The sequence below is a fragment of the Petromyzon marinus genome, chromosome 2 (genome assembly GCF_048934315.1).
Source record: "Petromyzon marinus isolate PM22_M1 ecotype Great Lakes invasive population chromosome 2, UKy_Petmar_22M1.pri1.0, whole genome shotgun sequence".
NCBI lineage: Eukaryota > Metazoa > Chordata > Hyperoartia > Petromyzontiformes > Petromyzontidae > Petromyzon > Petromyzon marinus.
The window spans coordinates 6601462-6621468 of NC_133668.1; the positions used below are offsets into that span (position 1 = coordinate 6601462).

Sequence of the window (20007 nt, forward strand, 5' to 3'; positions counted from 1 at the left end):
AACACGTGGTTGACGCAAGAATCCCAAGGCTTGACGAGGTCCGTGAACTCGCTGTCCACCATGCTCGTTGTTTTGGCAGCGTTGTGTATTGTCCAAGGGTAAATTCGAATGTTTTAGAATTGTTAACGTTGAATCAGCGGACAGTGAAAGCAACGTTCCTAATTACGACTTTTAAAGGCCCGTCATGCAGACTAAGTGGGTGGCGATGTTTTGATTCTAATTCACATTGAGATAAATTATTTTGCCATGACACGGACGCGCCCACCCTTAAGCGGGAATAATGGCTGTGCATTGTCAAGATTACATTTAACACATTACTGGCCTGTTGGAAGTAGCGAGCAGAGGGATATACATTTCTTAAAACCAAAATGTACCCTTGTGTTTTTGTGTACGCTGTACAGTAATTAAAGCACGTGTTTAAAGTGTATGGCGCGTAACTTGACTTGTCTCACAAGCATGGCTGCAAATGTTTAACGAAAACATTTCCACGGTGAATCATTTGTTCCGAATAAGAGTGTTGAGGGGCGCACAGCAGGCCGATTGTTTCTGGGCTGTAGTATGATGTTGCAGTTGCACGGGTTGTGGTAAATGTGAGCGGGTGTTTACGGGGATACGCAGCTGACGTGCCAGCAGCATGTGTCACGACATTCCCAATATGCATTAGACATGGACAGTAGGTCACGTATGGGATGTGAATTTCCAGTTCGCACGCTCCATCCTTCCTCGACAGAATCCTAAAACTGGGTAAATTGTATCTATGAATTGAGTAAATTATTTTGATGGTGTTTGGGATGAAGCCACGTGCGCGTGTCGTTACTACTGTCGTACGACGGCTGGCTTGGAGGGGAATCTGTCCGGACCTCGGGAAGGGCCCTCTCTCCTCTCCCCCCGCCGCCGCCAACCAGGGTTGCCAAATCCGGTCGCGAGGCCTTGAGTTACCAAATGCCCGCCGCGTCACGGTTCTTGTGGCTCACACGAGCGCGCCTGTTTGCGCCTAGAGTTGTGGCAAAAAAAAAGAGAGAGAGGGTGGGCGGAAAGCGCGCGAAAGGGACGCGTGGACCGCGCCAAACGTGCGGGGTTGGTGGCGGAGGCGGGGGAGGGAGACCGGTGGCGCAATCGGCGACGTCCTGGCCCCTTTGTGGAGGAAGGGGGATGGGTGGGTGGTGGGTGACGGCGGGGTAGGGTTGGGGAACGCGAGCGGCCTCTAAACCCGTAGCGTGCACAAGCAAGTCTCCGCCCTTGTGCGCCCCCCTCCCCCCCTTCCGAAAGCGCCTCGCGCGATTGGCTCGAGTGTCGCAGCCGGGGCGTTACCGGCGATGTCTCTGGCGTCGTTGGGGGCGGTCGCGAGACGGCCGCGGCGTTTCACAAGCGGCCGGTCGATGAATAGCGGCCACGCCCTTACCGGGGGTTGGTCAGGAGGATTTGGGGGGCGTGGCCGACTGTCGGCTCCAGCCAACGGGGGCGCGCTTACTTGCGGGTACGGCGTGGGAAATGTGACGGCGTTGTGTGAGGGGGCGGGGGTGCGAGGGTTGGAGCGGGGGGTGGTTTGGGGGTGGTGGTTTGAGGGGCGGGGGGTGGGTGGCGGCGTGGTGGTGGGGGGGGGGTTGGGGATGGCGGGCTGGCCGTAAAGGCGCCGCCATTTTGCGGGGAGAGCGCGCGCTCTGCGTCGCCGCGCGGGAAAGTTGCGCAGGAGCCGCCATCTTCGGTGTGTCTCCGTTGTCCGCGGCTCGCGCCCTGTCAAATTGTGCTAGTTGACGATAAGCGGAAACAATCTGTGGTAGTATATAGCGATACCGAGGGGCGGGAGAACAACGGCGTCGGCGATTCGTAGCGTACGCGCACCGTTCCGTCACGATTTTTTGTTGTTGTAAAAGGACGGAGAGGGATTTATTCGGGTTTCTTCGCGACGAGGGAATACACAATGCAGTGCGTGTAGAGCAACAATAAACCATCACGTACTATTAACGGTACATATGTGAAAGTTTTAACCACCGCGGTAGCCTGGCGGGGCGGTGCCCCCGGGACAAAGCACTTTCGATATATTCGTTATTTTATTATTTTTCGTCTTTTTTTGTGTGTGCGTGTGGCCAAAACGAAAAGGAGACGACCGTCAATTGACGGGGTGTGGAGAGAGGTGGTGGGGGGGTCGACAACCCTACATACGTAATAACGTTTAGTTTCAAAAGGGGGACTCTGCGACCGTGGTGGAAGAGGACGTGTTGCTTGTGCACATCTCGCGGTAAGACATTGTGTCGTGTGTTGTTGCCGTTGGGTGCGCGCGCGCTCGGACGAGGGGGGGGCGGGGGGTGTCGTGAGCGCGTGCGTTTTGACGGGCGGAGGGGGGGCAGGGAGCCAGGAGGTGGGGGCGGAGGGGGGAAGCAGTCGGTGAGAGAGAGGGGGGGGAGGGGGACGTGCAGCAGTAGAATCTGGGAGGCGGCGGTGGTGGTGGTGGCGGCTGTTGTTGCAGCAGTAGAAAGATCGCGCGCCAATCCGTAGTCACGTGCGTCTGTGTGTGTGTGATCGCTAATCGAGAAAGGAAGAGGTGGGAGAACGCGGGCCTCGCTGCTTGTACCGCGGATGTGCACGTGCGCGTGGGGTGAGCACGGCAGGGCCCCTGGGTACGTGGTTGACAGCAGTGGGTAGCCGGTGCTTGTGTTGTGTTGTACATTGTGCGTGTCAAAGGAGCGGCGGTGTCGCAGTGGGGTTCACGCACTGCGCTATGAACCCGGCAACCTCTTGAGGTGTGTGTTTTTTTGGTTTGTCCGGCACGTGCTAGTCAAACCTGCAGTTTGGATATCCCCTAGGTCACCAGGACCGTATATGAGTCGTGTGTGTATGGTTGTGGTGTAAAAAAAGGCACTGCGGAGGTGAAGGCGGCCGGGCGTGGTGTTATCCGTACCCAATCCCCTTGTTCGCCGTTGTGCTCGTACGATGACTTGCCCCCTGAAATGTGTATGCCCTCCTCCCCCATCGATCTTTGTATACTGCTGTTACTGCTGTGACTCGTGTTCACGGCGACATCGCCTCTTACGTGTCGCAAACGCCGTAGTATATAGTACAGCATTGTAGTGTTTCTCCTGGTGCTGGGAGGAGAGGGGGGGCTATACTAATGCGCTTAAAGTTGACGAGCGAGAGAAGCTCTGCGTGATGGTGAAGGGTGGGTGGGGAGTGGGGAGGTCTGGGCTGTGGCAAGCCTTCCCAGGGCGGCGATTGTTCTCTTATAATTGTAATCGTGCGCGGCGTGGTGGGTGCGACGATTATACGTGCAGTATTGACGTGTCCAAAGGGACGTGTATCGTTGAAGTCGATGTAATTTTCTACGTCGTGCGAGAAACAAGGTGCGACCCACACTGCTGCTGTTGCGAGGGCGGGTGTGTCTTGCTTGCGTGACCAGAGGGGGAAAAAAGGGGTCGATTGTTTGCCCTCGCCCATGCCTTCTTTGTTGGGTTTCCCGCGGGTTCTCCGCGACGTTGATGCTCAATTATCGCCAATCTCGGCGATTCAAATATGCCGGTGTTAATACGTCGACGTTCGAATTAATGTGAAACGGCCCCCCCTCCCCGTATTTGGCGAAAACGGGGGGGCTCGCGTAGACGTCCGTAGCGCGTTCTGTGAGAGAGAACCCGCCTGGCTGTCGTGTCGCCGTGGCCCTCTTTGTGTGTGTGTGGCAGGCGGATGCGCGATCGCCCCCGCCCCTGAGGCCTCCATGCTGCCCGTCGCATGGATGCCATGGCTCCCGCACTCACAGAAGCCACGACCGAGGTTCGCCGCCTCAAGCTCGCTCCGTCAGTGCCCGACCCAGCCCTCGAGGCCCCTGCAACTGCCTCCGCCGCTGCCGCCTCGGACCGCCGCCTTAACAGCTACAGCGGCAGCAGCAGCAACAACATACCCGCCGTGCGCAAGAGGCTGGGCTGCCTCTGCAAAAAGCCCGTGCGACTAGACGGAGGCATAACGCACATTGTTCAGGCGCCCGGCAGCGGAGAGTTCACTGACACGGAGCCAGGGGAGCTGTTGCCCTTGTACCAGGTGTCGGCGAATTCCAAACATTTAATTGTGAAGGGCAGGGTGTTTGGCAAACTCGGACAGGCGTCTTTACATCTGGGCCAAAAGATAATGAAAACTTTCGAACAGAATTCGGTGGGCAAGCAGAAGAATGGCGTTGCAAAACAACCGCAGGCCATAAGGAAGGCCAACAGTGATCTTAGCAGCAGACTCCTGAATGGGAAGAAAACAGGAAATGGGGATCAGTCAGCATTGAAAAATGTATGCAACTCGGGCTGTTTGGACCCCATATCCAGCACAGCTTTGGACGTTCATGAACTGCAGAAACTATCTTCAACTCATAACAATAGCATTACCAGTAAACTTCCCATCTTGCGTGACTCAGATGTGCCCGTGCTAAATGGGAAATCTAGGTTTGAACAAAAAAAATATAACAATGGCGCAATTTCCAATGTGGCAGATTCAAGAGCGGCCTTGCTTGCAGAAAATTCCAGTACCTCCAGTGAACACTTTGCCTGCCGTCCAGACCCATTGGCGTTTGTGAACGTGTCTGGAGCCGATACCAAAATAGACCTACCTAACCCGAACCCAGGCGAGTGCCCGATGGCTTCCAGAGTGCTGAGCTCCGTGCACAAACTGGCCGTGCTTGAGCAGCGGGCACGCAGGCTGTCGAAACATCTGCGCCTGATTCAGGCTGAGCAGACCGAGAGTCATGTCAGGCAGCAACTTGGAGGTTTGGTGGAAAGCCTCGCAACGAGGCGTTCACAAGATAGTTTCAATCGTGGGCAAAGCCAGGCGTGTTTGCAGAATGGAGTTTCAGTGTCATCGGCTGCTTGCAAAAGATTGGATGTCACAAGCAGCCCCCTTTGTCTAAGAAGTCAAAGATTGCACTCGAGTCCCTTGGAGAGGGGAAGGAATTTGGTGTTTGAGCAGCTTCCCAGGGAAGAACTGGAGCGGGTTTCTCAAAGCTTAGATGCCAATCTGCACCACGTTGAGAGGGCCTTGGACTCGGATGCCACAGAGAGCAGCTCTGGTGGAGAGACGGACGTCGAGGAGGAGAGGATGCCTCGCCTGCATGTCAGACGCCGCCGCACGTCAATGTGAGTCCACTCTTGGTTAGGTCTTGTTGGATTTTTTTGGGAACGATACTGTAATCTTTCACCGACCGATTATTTGGTGGTGCGAATCCGATTGATCAACCTTGTGTGCTACAGATGCTTTTAGCTGTTTTGTTACTTTTAGGTCGTGGTGGGCTCTGCATATTTGAATCACTATAGGACCTGAAAAATAAAAATGTTGTGGGACATAAATACACATGTTATTACAGTTCTGTTTCTCTTGCACTCTCGTTGGGGTTTTTACTTGTGCAGGCCCGTCCTTTGTTACTCAGCATGGGTAAGGTGTTAGTAGATGTGTGTCTGGGGGGGGGGTTGCTGTCTTTATGAAGTCTCGCCTCCTTGACGCTGATGTCAGCATTACGTTGACTTTGCAGCTGTGGGTGCACCACTGCATTTGCCATTACTGTCTTACTGAATGTGTTGCTTTGTAAGCATATTCATTGGTGCCATTTGTGCCCTTTTGTCACATGGTCTGCGACTACGTGCGAGTTCAGAAATCAAGTCTTTGAGAAAAATGTACAGCTCCTTTCATTTACATAATGCTTAATTTTTTGATTTGCATGTTACATAAACGTTTGTGTTACATATGTGCCTAGTTATGAGTGCAGATATTTGAGTCTTTAAGTCACCTTGCAGCTGAGAAAATCCTTATTACAACATGAGTACCTCTTAAATCCAGTCTTTGGAATGAATTTGCCTGGACCGTTGCACACGTTAAACATTTATCTGGTTAACAGCCAACAAACATATCAATGTCACTGTTGCTTAGTCTTTGCAGTTTTTCGCAGGGGCCTTTTCAGCTGTTTTCAAATGCTGTTCAATTTACATGACATTTTGGCATCATCAATAGGTCGTGAATGAATTAATGAATATTAAAAAATGGTAAAACAAGAGGGTGTTTCATCATTTCGTAACATTGAATTTGGTTTGGTTTGCCAAATTCAATGTTACATATTGTATCAAGTAATTTTTTATTTTATTTTATATAACCCATAAAGCAGATTGTGGAAGAATGGCAGTCTTTATAAAAATGGAACTATAAATTTGAAACGATATTGAATCCAGCTCAATGAATCCATAGTTATATTTAACGTTTTTTCATACTGATTACCTTAATTCGTTCAACTAACCTACTTTTGTTTTTTTTAGGCCATTTTTACTGAAATTCGGCCACAATTATGTTTTAGTCCTGAAGTGGCATGCTTCTGCAATAAGTCAACAAGAAATGTTTTTTGTTGTCGACAGATTTTTTTAAAGTTTGTTTTCAACAAATGAAGAATATTGAAATATAAAGTTGCACATTTTGTGTAGTTTATAATGGGTACACAATAATGATTTAAGTATACATGTAACTGTTTTCTACTTAAGATCACCATAAGTTGGGTAAAATCATTCGCTTCATTTCGATTTTTTCCTGTGGTTAGAAAAGTTGTGTTTTTCAGTTTATTAACTAAATTTTCATTTTTAACAACGGATTAGGATTTTATAACAATGAGAAAAAATAATTAACCAAGCAAATTTACATTAACCTGACGCCCTTCCCATGCATCCAGTTCCATACATTTTTGCCAATGTGATATTCTTTTGGCAGATTACTTGTTTTTGATTTAAAGCTTTCGTGACTGCAGTAATTCATAGTCTTAGTTTTTTCGGTAAAGTCACGTTGAAGAGAAACAACAAAATAATAATATATATAAAACAATGAAAAAATTCTCACGACGTTTCGACCATAACTCAAACGGTCATCTTCAGGTGTGATGACCGTTTGAGTTATGGTCGAAACGTCGTGAGAATTTTTCATTGTTTTATATATTTTATTATTTTGTTGTTTCTCTTCAACGTGACTTTACCGAAAAAACTAAGAATAAGATTACTTGTTGTTTGCCTAGTCACTAAATGTAACAAATGTCTAGGAAGTATATTGTGTAAAAATGATACTTGTATATTTTCAACAAAAAAAATACTCGTTGAACAAAAATGTAAAACTCGCTTAACATTCCGACTAATACAATATGTATCTGAATCTTTTGGACAAGGGGAATTACGTTGTGCAAGGTCAAATTTGTAAGTCATTTTCATTAATAACCAGCTGAATATTAAAAAAAAATGCAGCCGCTGTTTACAATAGGCATTGTAAGCCAAGTGCTTAGTTTATATGAGCAACATGCCTTTCCCTAATTAGCAACACAAAGATTTGTTTCAAATCATTAATTGAATGTTTTCACAAGAATGACATTTAGGCAGCATGTACATTCTACATGCTCTTTGTTTTGAATTCCATTCCATTTTTGTTATAGTGCATTTTTATTTATTTAAATTGTCGATGTCTCTAAACCTTTTACATTATGCACATTCGACAATAATGAATTGCTATGTTATTCGAGTAAATTGTGTTTGGCTACGTTGCTTTAATCGCAAAGCCGTATTGCCTTTGATATGGACAAACTGCGTTTTCACATCAGCGCAAAATAACTAGGATGTTTTTAACCTGGGTGACCTAGCTTAAGTCACATGACTTGTTGTAGAGGCCAATAATACTTGGCAATTACTATGACGTGTATCGGGTGAGGAGAAAAATGCATGGGAATAAATACAGGCAGGTTTTCCCAACAAAAAAGTTGCACAATATTCACTGTCAATGAATAATAGGTATCTATATATTGAACATTTATATTTTTTGGGTCTTTCGGTAAAGCCACGTAGATAGAAAAATAATAAAATTGAACATTTATTTATAACTTATCATTAATGTGAATTTTTACAGTGGATATTTTTTATCTAAAATTAATGTAGAGATTTCTCAAGCCCCTGCAGGAAAGACGTGCTTCCAATGTGTTATCTAAGTTGTGGCAGTCTTGACAATGCTTTACGCTGGCCAGTACGGGTTGGAAATGGACTAGTCTCATACCGCTCATCACTTATGTTAGCCGTGTTTGGGAATACGACTCGGATTGCCCGATTTATAGTTAATATTTTTACTAGCAATTATAATTTATTTTATTTGCCCAGGAAAGCCTCCATGAATCTCTTAACTTCGTTAAATCCATTGTGTGGATAATTGAGGTTATTCACAACCAAACCTATGCCACAGTCCATACGATGGCACCATCCTGTGGGGCGCCTTAATGGACACTGAAGCATTCAGCGACTAACACTGGTGCATTGTGGTTGGTCATTTGGTTATTTCCGGGAGTGGTTTTTATAGTGGAAAACTGGTTTCAAGATAGGTTTCACTGCATTTTTATGCAAACAGTTTTGACACTAAACTCTTAGAAACGTATTAACAAAAAGTGGGCTTATTTGTAAATATGTTCTGATTAACATTGTCAACCATATAAAAGGAATACTTAGCCATTGCCACAACGGATTTTTTTTTCAGAAAATGTTCAATTATAATGCAACAACCACCTCCAATTACCACGTATGGCTATGTACTGTGCGAATGAAGTTCAACATACATATTTTTAAGCATGTTTAAAAAAAGGTACGTGCACTCTGCACTCTATTTACATGGCCATTCAGTTAAATGGGCTGTTAAATAATACAACTTTTAGGCTTGGCATTAGTTTTTGGGATTAAGCTGAACAGTGATGTTAATTTTGAAAGCTATAACAGCATAATGAGGGTATAACATCATGAGAATTCAGAAATATATTTTTAAAGACCTTTGGCCAAAGTGCATCGATTGTTGTAGGATCCAGAGTTGCAGAATCCCAAGTTGCATAGGTAAAAACGGCAATGTTGCATGTCCTAGCAAGGTCGCAAAGTGTGTTTGAGCAGCAGTAACTCGGGATTACCTCATTCCCACTGCACTAGCCAATGTTGCCAGGAAGACAACCCCCATGCAACATCCGTGCCTGTCTGGCTGTGAGGTAAGTATATATTAATGGTTTTAAAGAAATTCGAGGCCTTGGTGCACATTCAATTTGTGAGTGTGTAATTCTGGTTTCCTTGTGTGGGAATGTGTGGCTGTTTGAGTGGGTGGTTTTGCGTGTCTTTGTGTGCGAGTTTGTGTGGGAGAGTACAGTGCATACGGACCCGGGGGCACCACGGTGGCGAGATATTTAACTACCTTGCCTGCTATGCAGGAGGTCGTGGGTTTGACCACGACTCTGACGCCTGTATATTTGGAGTATTGCATGTTCTTCCCGTGGTTGTGTGGATTTTTATGCGGGTCCTCCGGGTTTCCCCTCCACATTTAGAAATATGCGTTTAGAATGGCTTCTTTAAATTTCCACCTAATACTATGCTACATCGTTGAGCTATCATTTGTGGCCAGGTCGCTTCTGAAAAAGAGCTATATAGTTCAGGGGGCTGTATAATAATATTTTAATAGTAAAAAATAGTTTTTCAATAGATTGTGCACACCCGAGTTTTGTGTGTTTGTGTATAGATATGAGAAATGGTGGTCTTAAGGGCGGTCTCGACCGGGAATCTCCTTCGGTTCTCTTTGAATTCATGCGTTTTATTTTGCGTAAATCCTGCGTGGAATCAGTTAGGACGAGTATTGGCTTACGCGAATTCCCTGATATGTTTAGGTCTTATCTAAACATTTTTTCATGTTTAGATAAGACCTAAACCCTGTGATCAAATACATTTGTAACGACTACAGTTGCACTATTCTCCAAGGTGTACTGGTCTTTATGTGATTCACACGAGACCCAGTTGCCTTTGCTTGCCTCGGTCCTTTTGGAACCAACATGTCTATCATGCCTGGCCCACTTTCTATTGATTACATTGTTGGAGGGTTTTTTTCTAGAGGGCAAGGAAAGTAGCTATTTGGCAAATAACTCGGTGAGATTAAATGATTTTACAATATATGGAAAATGAAGGCTAAATATGTATTTAAAAAAATAGACGTGTATACATTGCTCTCTTTTGTTAGAAGCATGTTGGTCACTTATTTCTACTGTCAGGTCACATTTTAAATGTTATTTTCAAAATCTTCAAAAAGGATTATGTATAAAGGATTGAAAACGAATATTTTACATGTGAAAAATGATAACAAAAAGCAAAAGGAAGTAGCATGGCCAAATGATGACTTAATTTGCCTTTTCATTGATAGAGGGCACTTGGCTGTACAGAAATCGCCACCTGTTTACTTTTTTGTCGTTTATCTTGGGCCTCAGATAATTAATATACACCTAACCTACCCTAAACATTCAAATTCCATAATTATCTTGTTTAAATGAGGTTTGTGGAGATGCATTTGTGAAATTAAATAAACATTTCTAATTAAATTTCCGTGAACATTTAGGTGTCTCGAAGTGACTCATTGGTTACATAATAAACATGCAGACATTTATAACTGGAGATTTCGTATTTATTTTGTGGTAAAAATATGTTCTTATGATTCAGCGGCTATTGAATTGGACATTCGATTGCACTGATTTGCTATGATAATTTATTGTTTTAATACCAGTTTAAAATTTCTCTCTTTTTAAGGTTTTTGGTTTGTCTTTTGAAATTCATGCATTTTTATTTGCTCAATTACTTTGGTTTGAGGTGAATGATATTGCAAATAGAAATATTTTCTTTTCAGCTTGGGCCAAAAATCCCTTAGTCTGCCTGGTACCCTGGTAATTTTATATAATCTTAAATTTTCACATTTTTTCTGCCATATTTTCATGGAATTGTAAATCGTTTCTATTGTGCACAAACAAGCCAGCAAGGCAGTCCATTAAGGGAGACTTTTGTGAATATGATTCCAAAGCTGAAAATCTTTAGACAAAAGGATACTTGGTTTACACAGAATTTAAAGATTCTCAAGATTATTACAATTAGATTGATTGTACATATACACAAATAGAGAACATAATTGGTAAAAACACTAATGGATTAAGGCCCTCTGCATACTGTGTCTGTCATGGGGGTTGTTTAACTGTACTTACGTACTTGATATTTTGGTCAGTTCAGGTGTTTGAAGTGGAGGGACATCTCTCGGCACTGTTGTTAGCTATATGGCCGGGAATCGAACTTATGTTGCTAGTGTACCGCACTAACATTGCTCCACCTCTTTTACTGTAATACATGCAGATCCATAACACACATACAATACAATCACCCATGCATATAGTACATCGTGGTGGTCAAGCACTTTGGGAGTGAGGGTTGGTGGCTCATAGAGATTTGTGAAATCCACAGGTGGTTGCATATTTCCACAGGCAAGTGGGTGCATGAACCCCATTGAACCTTTGAGTGTTCACTTTGTATTCTGGATACTCCTACTCACAACACTTATTTTGAAAACCATCGGACAAACATCTCAATGCACCAACTGCGCTTCTAAAAGTCTCAAGGTTCAGTGGGGTTTTCTTTGATAAATTACATTAATGTGTATTGTTAAAGGTACAGTGTACCAGAATACAGTGGCGTAGGTGTATCATTATTTACACACTCCTCACCTCTTGCAGTCTTGGCAGGAAAACATAAAATTGTATTTCAAATAAAAACTAGTAATTTGTCTGACAATCTTGCCAGACACAAACCATGCAGCTCTTGGCATTGGTATTGTTAAGCTATTTAAGCTATATTTGGGGTGGCAAGGTGGTACAAGTGTTACCACTGCAATTGAGAGCCTGGGTTCATTTTCTGATTTGGGCTTTTTTGTGTGACGAGTTTGTTCTCCCTGTTTTGCATAGTTTCTTCAAGGTTCTCTGTTCATCTCATAGGTGGGTAAACTGGTATTGATCAAACATCCCGAAACGGGAAAACTAACTAAAATTGATTTGTGGTTAAATATAGCAACATCACCCCTTCTGTTGAAAACTTGGCAGGCCTTTTTGGGTAAGTAAGCATAATAATTACAATTTGTTTATGATTTTGCAGTTATGGTGAAAACAGGTGAAGTGCCAACGGACAGACCGACAAAACATTTGCTCTTGTAAGGGTGGCTGGATGGCTTGAGTACGAGCACTGCACAAGCACCGCTGTGTTCCTGGATAAAAAGTATGGGCAGCTACCTCTGGTTAAACCTGGTTCTCAAGTGTAAAAAAATTGATGGTCTTAGCCTGGTCAATGACTGCACAAAACTCATGTTAATTTAGTTTTTTTCACTTAAATTGGCTTATTCCATTCCTAATACCGAAACGTTTAGTTTTGTCTTGCGACATATTCTGCAGGCAATTAAAGTTTACCCATGTGTTCATTTCATTTATTAGGTATAGCCCTGTTAGCCATAAGGCTCTTGAATCGGGTGCAACCGCAACATATAAAAACATGAACAAGAAACATCTTAAAGTGACTACGCGCAACAGAAATCCAGGAAAAGACAGCACAGTCTTCCAGAAAAAACACCGTATATCAATGCTGGCTGCAAAAATCCCAGTGGGATGCAAGTCAAACAATAACAACCATAAGGCAATTTAGATTAAAGTTATCAGTCTAACCTCGATTTGAAGCTTTCGTGACTGCAGGAATCCATACTCTTTGGTTCTTTTGGTAAAGTTCCGTAGTTCCACTGCTGGATTATTTTTTCCCGCCTGAGGACGACCGCTTGTGTTGCGATTGAAACGTCCTGATTTATTTTATACCGACGTGACTTTATTGAAAGAACCAAAGAGTATTATCAGTCAAACTCTGTACTACAACCAACAAATATGGTTAAACCAAAACGTTTTCGAAATCACCAAAATAAAGCTATAAAAACAATGCAACAGTGATCATAGGAACTGATTCGAATTTAACAATAAACGATATGCATGTACGACCAAACTTTGCTGCCATAGCTGGCTGCATGAGTCACTCCATAACAGCAGGAGTATCAGTAGGAGTATCAAAAATTTTCAATGCATCTTTAAAGATCAGCACACTAAAATCAAAACTCAAGATCATACTTTGCAGAGGTCATCCGGAGCGATACATTTGATTTCAGGCCACTGAGTAGCAGTGGCAGCTAGGGGTGTATAACTCGAGCAGTTTTGAGTGAAGTTCTCACAGGTAGTGATCCAAGTTGTAGTTTTTTGGCGATAGCATTCTGAACCCTGGGGGCATCAATAGCAAAGACCCTTCCTCCAGTATTTGTATGGCAATAAGGAATGTGAAGCTCATAAATGAGCGAATACCTTAGGTCACATTTGTTCTTCGAAACAGTGAGGAGATCTAGCAGGTAGTCTGTTGATTTTTTTTGTAAGTACATCATTAATAAATAAGATCTGATGCGCAAGCCGTCCATCATTAAGATATGTTAAGCTTGATCCAATGTATAGATCGCAGTGGTGGGTCCTATACTGGCAGTTCAATGCAAATCTTAGTGGATAAAGAGGTCCAATTCAGAAGTAGTTCTGATATCTTATTCTGGGGGCTCGTCTGCAAAAGTGTTTGACTGCTTGCTGCAGAGTGAAAATTGCAAATTTGTCTTGTGACATGATGGTGATAATCACAATGACGAAATTGGGAAATAAATCAATCCCATTTTATTTCAAGCAGCCTTAATGGATTTCTCAAATTCAATGTGGTATGCAATAGAGCACATACGTGTAATACATGTGCAGGCAAGGTTACAAACTCGCCGTATATGTGTTAATCCAGTTCCAAATAGTAATTCACAATCCTGTAATGCAAGGTTTATTTTAAAGGATAATCTGCATATGCATCTAATAAGCTACCTAATATGAAGTTACACGAAAACACTATGAAAATATATTCTTGTAAGTAATAGATTGTATGATACTGTACCACCAAATATCAGCAAAACGATAATGTCCAAGAAAATTATATTCTCGAAGGAATAAGTAGGCCTTTTTTTTGTTAAGGTGAATAAACATGACTAATCTACTGACAACACTTGGGAAATTCCTAACTCATGGTTAAAAGTTCCCAAAAAAGCCCCTCCATTGCTTTGTAAACTCAACTATTCCAGGCCCAGCTATAACGGTATATGCATTATATATCTTGACTTGTGGTTTGTAAAATTGGGAATCTGAAATTTTGGCAAGGAAATATATGCGAGTGTTAAGTCATTTACTTTCCATTGTTGTTGATTGAAGCTTTGTTAGATGTCCGGACGAATCTGCAGTGCTCTCATCTGTCATTATAGTCCCACGTGTGGTTTCACATGTCAGTTTCATGCGAGATGTTGCAACATTTTGATACGAGTGTGGCTAAGGAGGTCTAGGTTGGATTATAAATGTCGCGTTTAGATGGTTTTCATGAAAACCATTGGTACTTTTAACGAAAGGTAAATGAGTAAAGTACAGTATATTGATGTGATGGAGTTGAGTATAATATGGAAGGTACAACTTTATGGTATATTATGCAATATTTAGAGAAATGTACAAAGGAAGAGGCCAAAACTATTTTAATAACGATATACAGCAGAAGCTAAAAATAAAACAATGGATTTTTAACCACCTAGTTTCCATTTGACTTAATATATTTGAACAAATTGTTGTTTGACTTTCATCTGCTGTATGTGAAGAGTTAAAGTGGGTTGGGGTGAGGTGGTAAACACGTCTGTTTAGAAAGTTGACACAAACCTGTTTTTAACTGATTACACAATTGCAAGAGCAAAACAATTGTTTCCTAACATTAATATCTATTGAAGGGACACAACTTGAAAAACCCATCATAGTACGTTTGCTTAGGCCCTCTCCCCGGACCCTTAATATCACGCATATGTAGCAGGCTTCTATGGCTTACTTTTTATTAAAGTGGATGATGTGCCCTGCTCATGTGGGTCCACAGACAAACGAGTGCTGGGTGGCGCTGGGCAGAGGAGCGGGCTATGGTGGCGAGCCGCTGGACGTGGCTCACTGCGCAGGTGTCCGACCTGGAGTATCGCATCCGCCAGCACAATGAGCTGTACCGCCAGATCCGCACCAACAAGGCACGTATACGCGTGCCCTGCCTCTCACAGGCCATGGTAGTTTGTGTGTGTGTGCATGTTCCATAGCCATGTGGGCATGAACACTTCCAGTGTGCAAGGGACTGGTGATGTTGATGGTTGTTTTTAAAATATTGGTTGACATTGCCTGCAGTCCTTCAGTGATCTGCAGCTGCTATAATTACATTGGGATATATCTGTCAGGCCAAGGTTAGCATGGAGGGAGCAGTTAGATAAATGTTGTCCTTTTTTGTATGCTTATTCTAAATGTGTATTTGTTTTGATTTAAAGCTTTCGTGACTGCAGTAATTCATATTCTTAGCTCTTTCGGTAAAGTCACGTTGAAGGGAAACAATTAAATATATATTTTAAATATATATTTATTTTATTGTTTCCCTTCAACGTGACTTTACCGAAAGAGCTAAGAATATGTGTATTTGTTCACGTATTTTACTGATATTTCATGATTTGAATCTGATAAATTTGTTCAATTTAATTTTGAAGTAATTTGACTGCAACGTGCTCTGTCCCAAGGGGGGATTCATTTGTTGTCATTTGTAATTGTTCATTTGTTTGGGCAGTTTCAATAATTGTAATTTGTATCTGTACTAATGGTAAAAACTGTACTTGAGATAAATGCACAAAAAGCTTAAAAAAATCGACAACATATTGAGGTTGTAAGTGGTGGAGAGGTGAATGCAAAAAAAACAGCATGCTAATTTAAATGAAATGTTCCTCAAATTGTTTAACATTTCTTTTTTTGGGAATTTTGGTTTCAATGGGTGAAATAGTTATCAAGCAGCTAGTTTGGATTTCTTGTAGTCATATTTTCCTACAGTTTCAAATACGGTAAGTCCTCTATTTATGTAGGGGATGCGTCCCTGGATAACGTGATATTCGGCAAAATAATGTAAGGCAAAACCTATTTTACCATTAAATGAATTAAGGATGCATTCCTTGGAGTAATTTTTAGGTCGAAAGTAGCAGAACATATTTTTATTAGTACCCTAAAATCATAAAATGTACCCAAAATATGTTGTATAACAATTTTAAATGTTAACACAGTACTCACCAGAGATGGTGGCGGAGGTTGCATTTAGTTGGAGGCCTGGTGTAGGGTGAAGGGGGAGTTGAGTTACGGTATGGTGATGTAGTGAACACTGCTGAGGCTTGAGCTCTGGCTTGGGGGCACTCATGGCGTAGTGCGTTGTTACGTACGCAGCTCAAACTCTACCACGTTATTTTCTTTGAATTTTTCAATATAACGTTGAAATTAATCGTGCATTTGAAATCGAAATTACGTTGGCGACGTTGTGAAACAACGTTAATAGGAGCAACCCAAATAGAGGACTTGCTGTATAGCTAGTTTACCATTACAGTTTTCAACTTTAATTGGAAAGATGTGCATTCAAATCCTGTTCAAGAGTCAACTCGGCCCTTCAGTTCTCCAGTCAATAAAATTAGGTAGCACTTTGGGAGATTGTCAACAATAGTATTCCTACAGAGAGAATGGGCCCCAACAATAGGAATGTTGATTTCTATCACTGGGTGAAAGCTGTGAATGAATATTCCATTGCTCATACGAGCATGAAGGCACATGTCTTTTTATATTTAAACGAATATTGACAAGGGCTGTAAGTTAATCTAATGCCTTGTATGACATTACATGACATTGCATACACACGTGCTATATAACTCCAGTAAAGTTTCTGCAAACGGTCTATTATTCATGGCCTCTTACTTGAAAGTGGTATTTACATTTTAATAGTGAAATATAATGTATATCTAATGCTTTTTTAGGTCAATATTATTTATTTTATAGCAAAAACTGTTTGTAACGGGGCCCTTAATGTAATAATTCTAACAGCATGCACCTTCTGTTTGTCTGCCCCTTGGGCATTATTGCATTCACTGTCAAGTGCATTCACAGTACGCATGCATAGCATCACTTTGTAACAGAAGCCAGACATACAAATGTTGTCAAACATAGAAACGCAGCAATAGATTAAATAGATCAACTTGTTTCCTTGGGTAGAGATTTAGATTTCTTAATGTAATGCCTGAATAGTAATTTTGAATACTGTGCATTGCCGAACTGATTACAGCCTCGTCCACTGAGGCTGTAATCGGCACAACAATATAATATTTTACTACTTGCAGTCTACAGTAAAACCCCAGCTAGCAACTCTCATTGGGAGGGAGCTCTGGTCCTGTGAGTTGAAAAGTCCAGCTAGCAGCAAAATTAATTAAAATGAATGTGATGTATGACTAATTATCCTGAGAACCCGAATGAGCATTACAACCACATAACATGAATGAAAATAAGTTTTAATACATTTACTGTACTCTAAACATTGAAATATAATACATAAGTAAAAAACAACTTATATTTAGTGTGTTGTGCATTGTACTCTACTTAGTAGTTACGTACTCGCCATCGAATTATGTTGATGCCATGGAGGAACAGGAAGGAAGAAACAAAACACGGAGGAAAAGAGCAACAAACAGTGCTGCATTGTAGGGAAACTGCAGTGCATGCAGCAACAAATCCTGTGCCACCTACTGCGCATGGCTCTGCACTGCCGCTCTCAGTGTTGCAGGAGACTGTGCATAATTATTTTATTATTCGCCTGGCACTGGTCCGGCTAAATGTGAAATCCTGCTTGCCGGGATTTGATTCCGAACCATTTCAAAGGATCATAAGCTTAGCGTTCCCATAGTTTTCACACAACGCCTGAGTATTAATATATACACATATATGTAACTGAGAAAGGGCACCATTATGTTTTATATACAGGGTGCTGTGATGTTGGGGGAGCCTCAGGCACCAGTGGACCTGATGCAGCGGTTGGGTGCATCAGGCTCCCTGCTCAAAGGTCCACTTGGCGTTCGAAAATCCACTAGGGCCGAGATGTCTCCCTGCAGCCCCGCGGTGCTGCTCAGCAACATTCACAAACAGGTTAGTAAGTGCACTCTTCCATGGGCGAATTGCGCATGCATTTTCACTGAATTATTTAGATGAACACAGATGAGGTGTATGGCAAGTTATTTGTTTTTACTTCCATGGACTTCATTTTACATCAAACGTTTACTTCAGCACAAGTACAATATTTAATAAATTCATGTGATGATACCTCATGGTACGAGCTTGGTTATTTCTTAAAGTGCGCACACCATTATGCAATCTGAATATGTATTTTTTTGTTTCATTCATGGTGTAGACATCTTTTATTTTAAATGATGGAAGTTTAATTTGCTTTAACAATATGTTGCTCGTTATGTTAACATTTCCATTTTCGGTAGTCAGCTAATTGTCAGCTGTGATATGTATATATGTACTAAGGGTGACCATGCAAACGGCTCGTGGGCCACATGCAGATCATTGGTGGTTAAAGTGTGTCTAGATAGAGATGCCACTTGTTTACTTTGGAAGCAGGAGCTACCTGGTACTTGCCTCTGGTAGCAGAGCCAGAGATGGGTATTTCCAGAGTGCTCCCGCAGATTCAAAAATTAAATACCCAACAGTTAACCAGCACGAGCGATTCGACCGCGTGAACACCCGCGTGGTCATGTGTCTTGTGGCTCTTGGCCATATGGAGATTTTAGTATGTGGCTCATAGTGTCGCTTTTGTCACCCCTAATATATTCTTAAGGCAGACATGTTTTTCCCAAATATAAAATGATCATGTTTCTCCAAAAATGAAATTGCAAGTCATTGCAATGAAGTGTGGAACCAAACGTCAATGTTTTTTGGCTTCTTGATCAATCATTGATTATTGTGGTTCTCTCAAAGTTTTCCACAGCTTCTTAATGATGCCAAACAATGTATCCACAGAGCTCGCAGCTGACGCAGACGCTGGGTGGCCTGGTCTCGCCTCTCAGCTCCATCTCCCCTGGCTCTCCCGCCCACTCCAATCCTTCCATGCCCCAGCTCAATGGCACCGTGCCTGGGTAGGCTAACCACACGTTTTTCCAAGGGCATAATTTGAATGCATTCATGCAGGGAATTGACATACCATTGTTATCCGAATTTGCCATCCAATAAGTGACTGAAAGTTAGATAGGGATGCAGTAACAATGAATTACCGGCTTGTATAACTTACAAATACACACTCTTCAAGCTATAATTAATATCGTAACAAGTAAAACAACATTTTATTTTCTCTGCCAAATTCGTCAAAAGGCACGTGAGGTGTGGTTGGAAAGCTGTTACTCACATTTAGGCTGTTTGATGGTCCCCTGTGAGTTAAAACTTATGAAATTAAATATAATTTACTCATTTATTAGAACCTGATTACTGTTACAGATCCAAGTTAGGTTTCACGGATCTGCCATGGTCAGCTAAATTAAATTAGTGTTTTTGTGGAAAAAAAGTCCTCGTCTCTCATTTATTTGGCAATTATATAAGTGCTTTCAGTTGCATTGTAAAACCCTATTTTCACTGTTACTGACATGGATTAAAAAGTAGCCATGTTTGCAAATGTTTCTTTTAGCCTTGCTAAATTTTGGCATGGCTGGTATGGGATTCATACTCTTTGGTTCTTTCGGTAAAGTCACGTAGGTAGAAAAAATAATTGATCTTTCCCAGCGGAGGACGATTGCTTGTGTGGCGATCAACGTCGCGATCTTATTTTTTCTACCTACGTGACTTTACCGAAAGAACCAAAGAGTATGGATTCCTGCAGTCACGAATGCTTCAAATCAAGATTGGTATGGGATTGTTTATAGAACATTACATGCCCTTGCTTGCCCAGGCCGGAGAATGGTGGGTGTGCCGATAGTTCCACAGAAGGCTCGGATGTGGACGAGTCTGAGGGATGTGCTGCCATCATGCAGTCTCCACCCCTGTCACCACCTGACAACACCTGCGTGGCTGCACGCACGCGACCCCTTCGGGACTTCCGCAAGCGACGCACGCTCCGAGTCGGCAATGCCTATTTCCTCAGCCGCAAGGTAGTGCGTTGCCATTAACATGCACGTATAGTGGGAAGATTTCCCCATTATATAAAGTATTATGCTGTATTTTATACATGTCCTTGATATCTGCACTTAGCATTTGTACAA

At 42.5% G+C, this 20007-nt stretch overlaps 1 protein-coding gene across 7 annotated transcripts in view; it reads left to right on the top strand.

Moving 5' to 3' along the window:
- LOC116948818 (KAT8 regulatory NSL complex subunit 1-like) overlaps window positions 1–20007 on the top strand; it is a 49174-nt gene that overhangs the window by 17997 nt on the left and 11170 nt on the right. Inside the window, exons 1-6 of one of the 7 annotated variants that reach the window (XM_032965943.2) lie at window positions 1609–2239; window positions 3672–5102; window positions 14805–14946; window positions 17741–17902; window positions 18779–18894; window positions 19698–19896. In XM_032965943.2, coding sequence (XP_032821834.2) covers window positions 3721–5102; window positions 14805–14946; window positions 17741–17902; window positions 18779–18894; window positions 19698–19896 — 2001 coding nt within the window. In that variant the 5' untranslated portion in view covers window positions 1609–2239; window positions 3672–3720. Of the gene's footprint in view, window positions 1–1608; window positions 2240–2414; window positions 2619–3671; window positions 5103–14804; window positions 14947–17740; window positions 17903–18778; window positions 18895–19697; window positions 19897–20007 lie in introns of those variants that run through there. The other 6 variants (XM_076069225.1, XM_032965986.2, XM_032965958.2 and 3 more) reach the window with 6 other exon arrangements.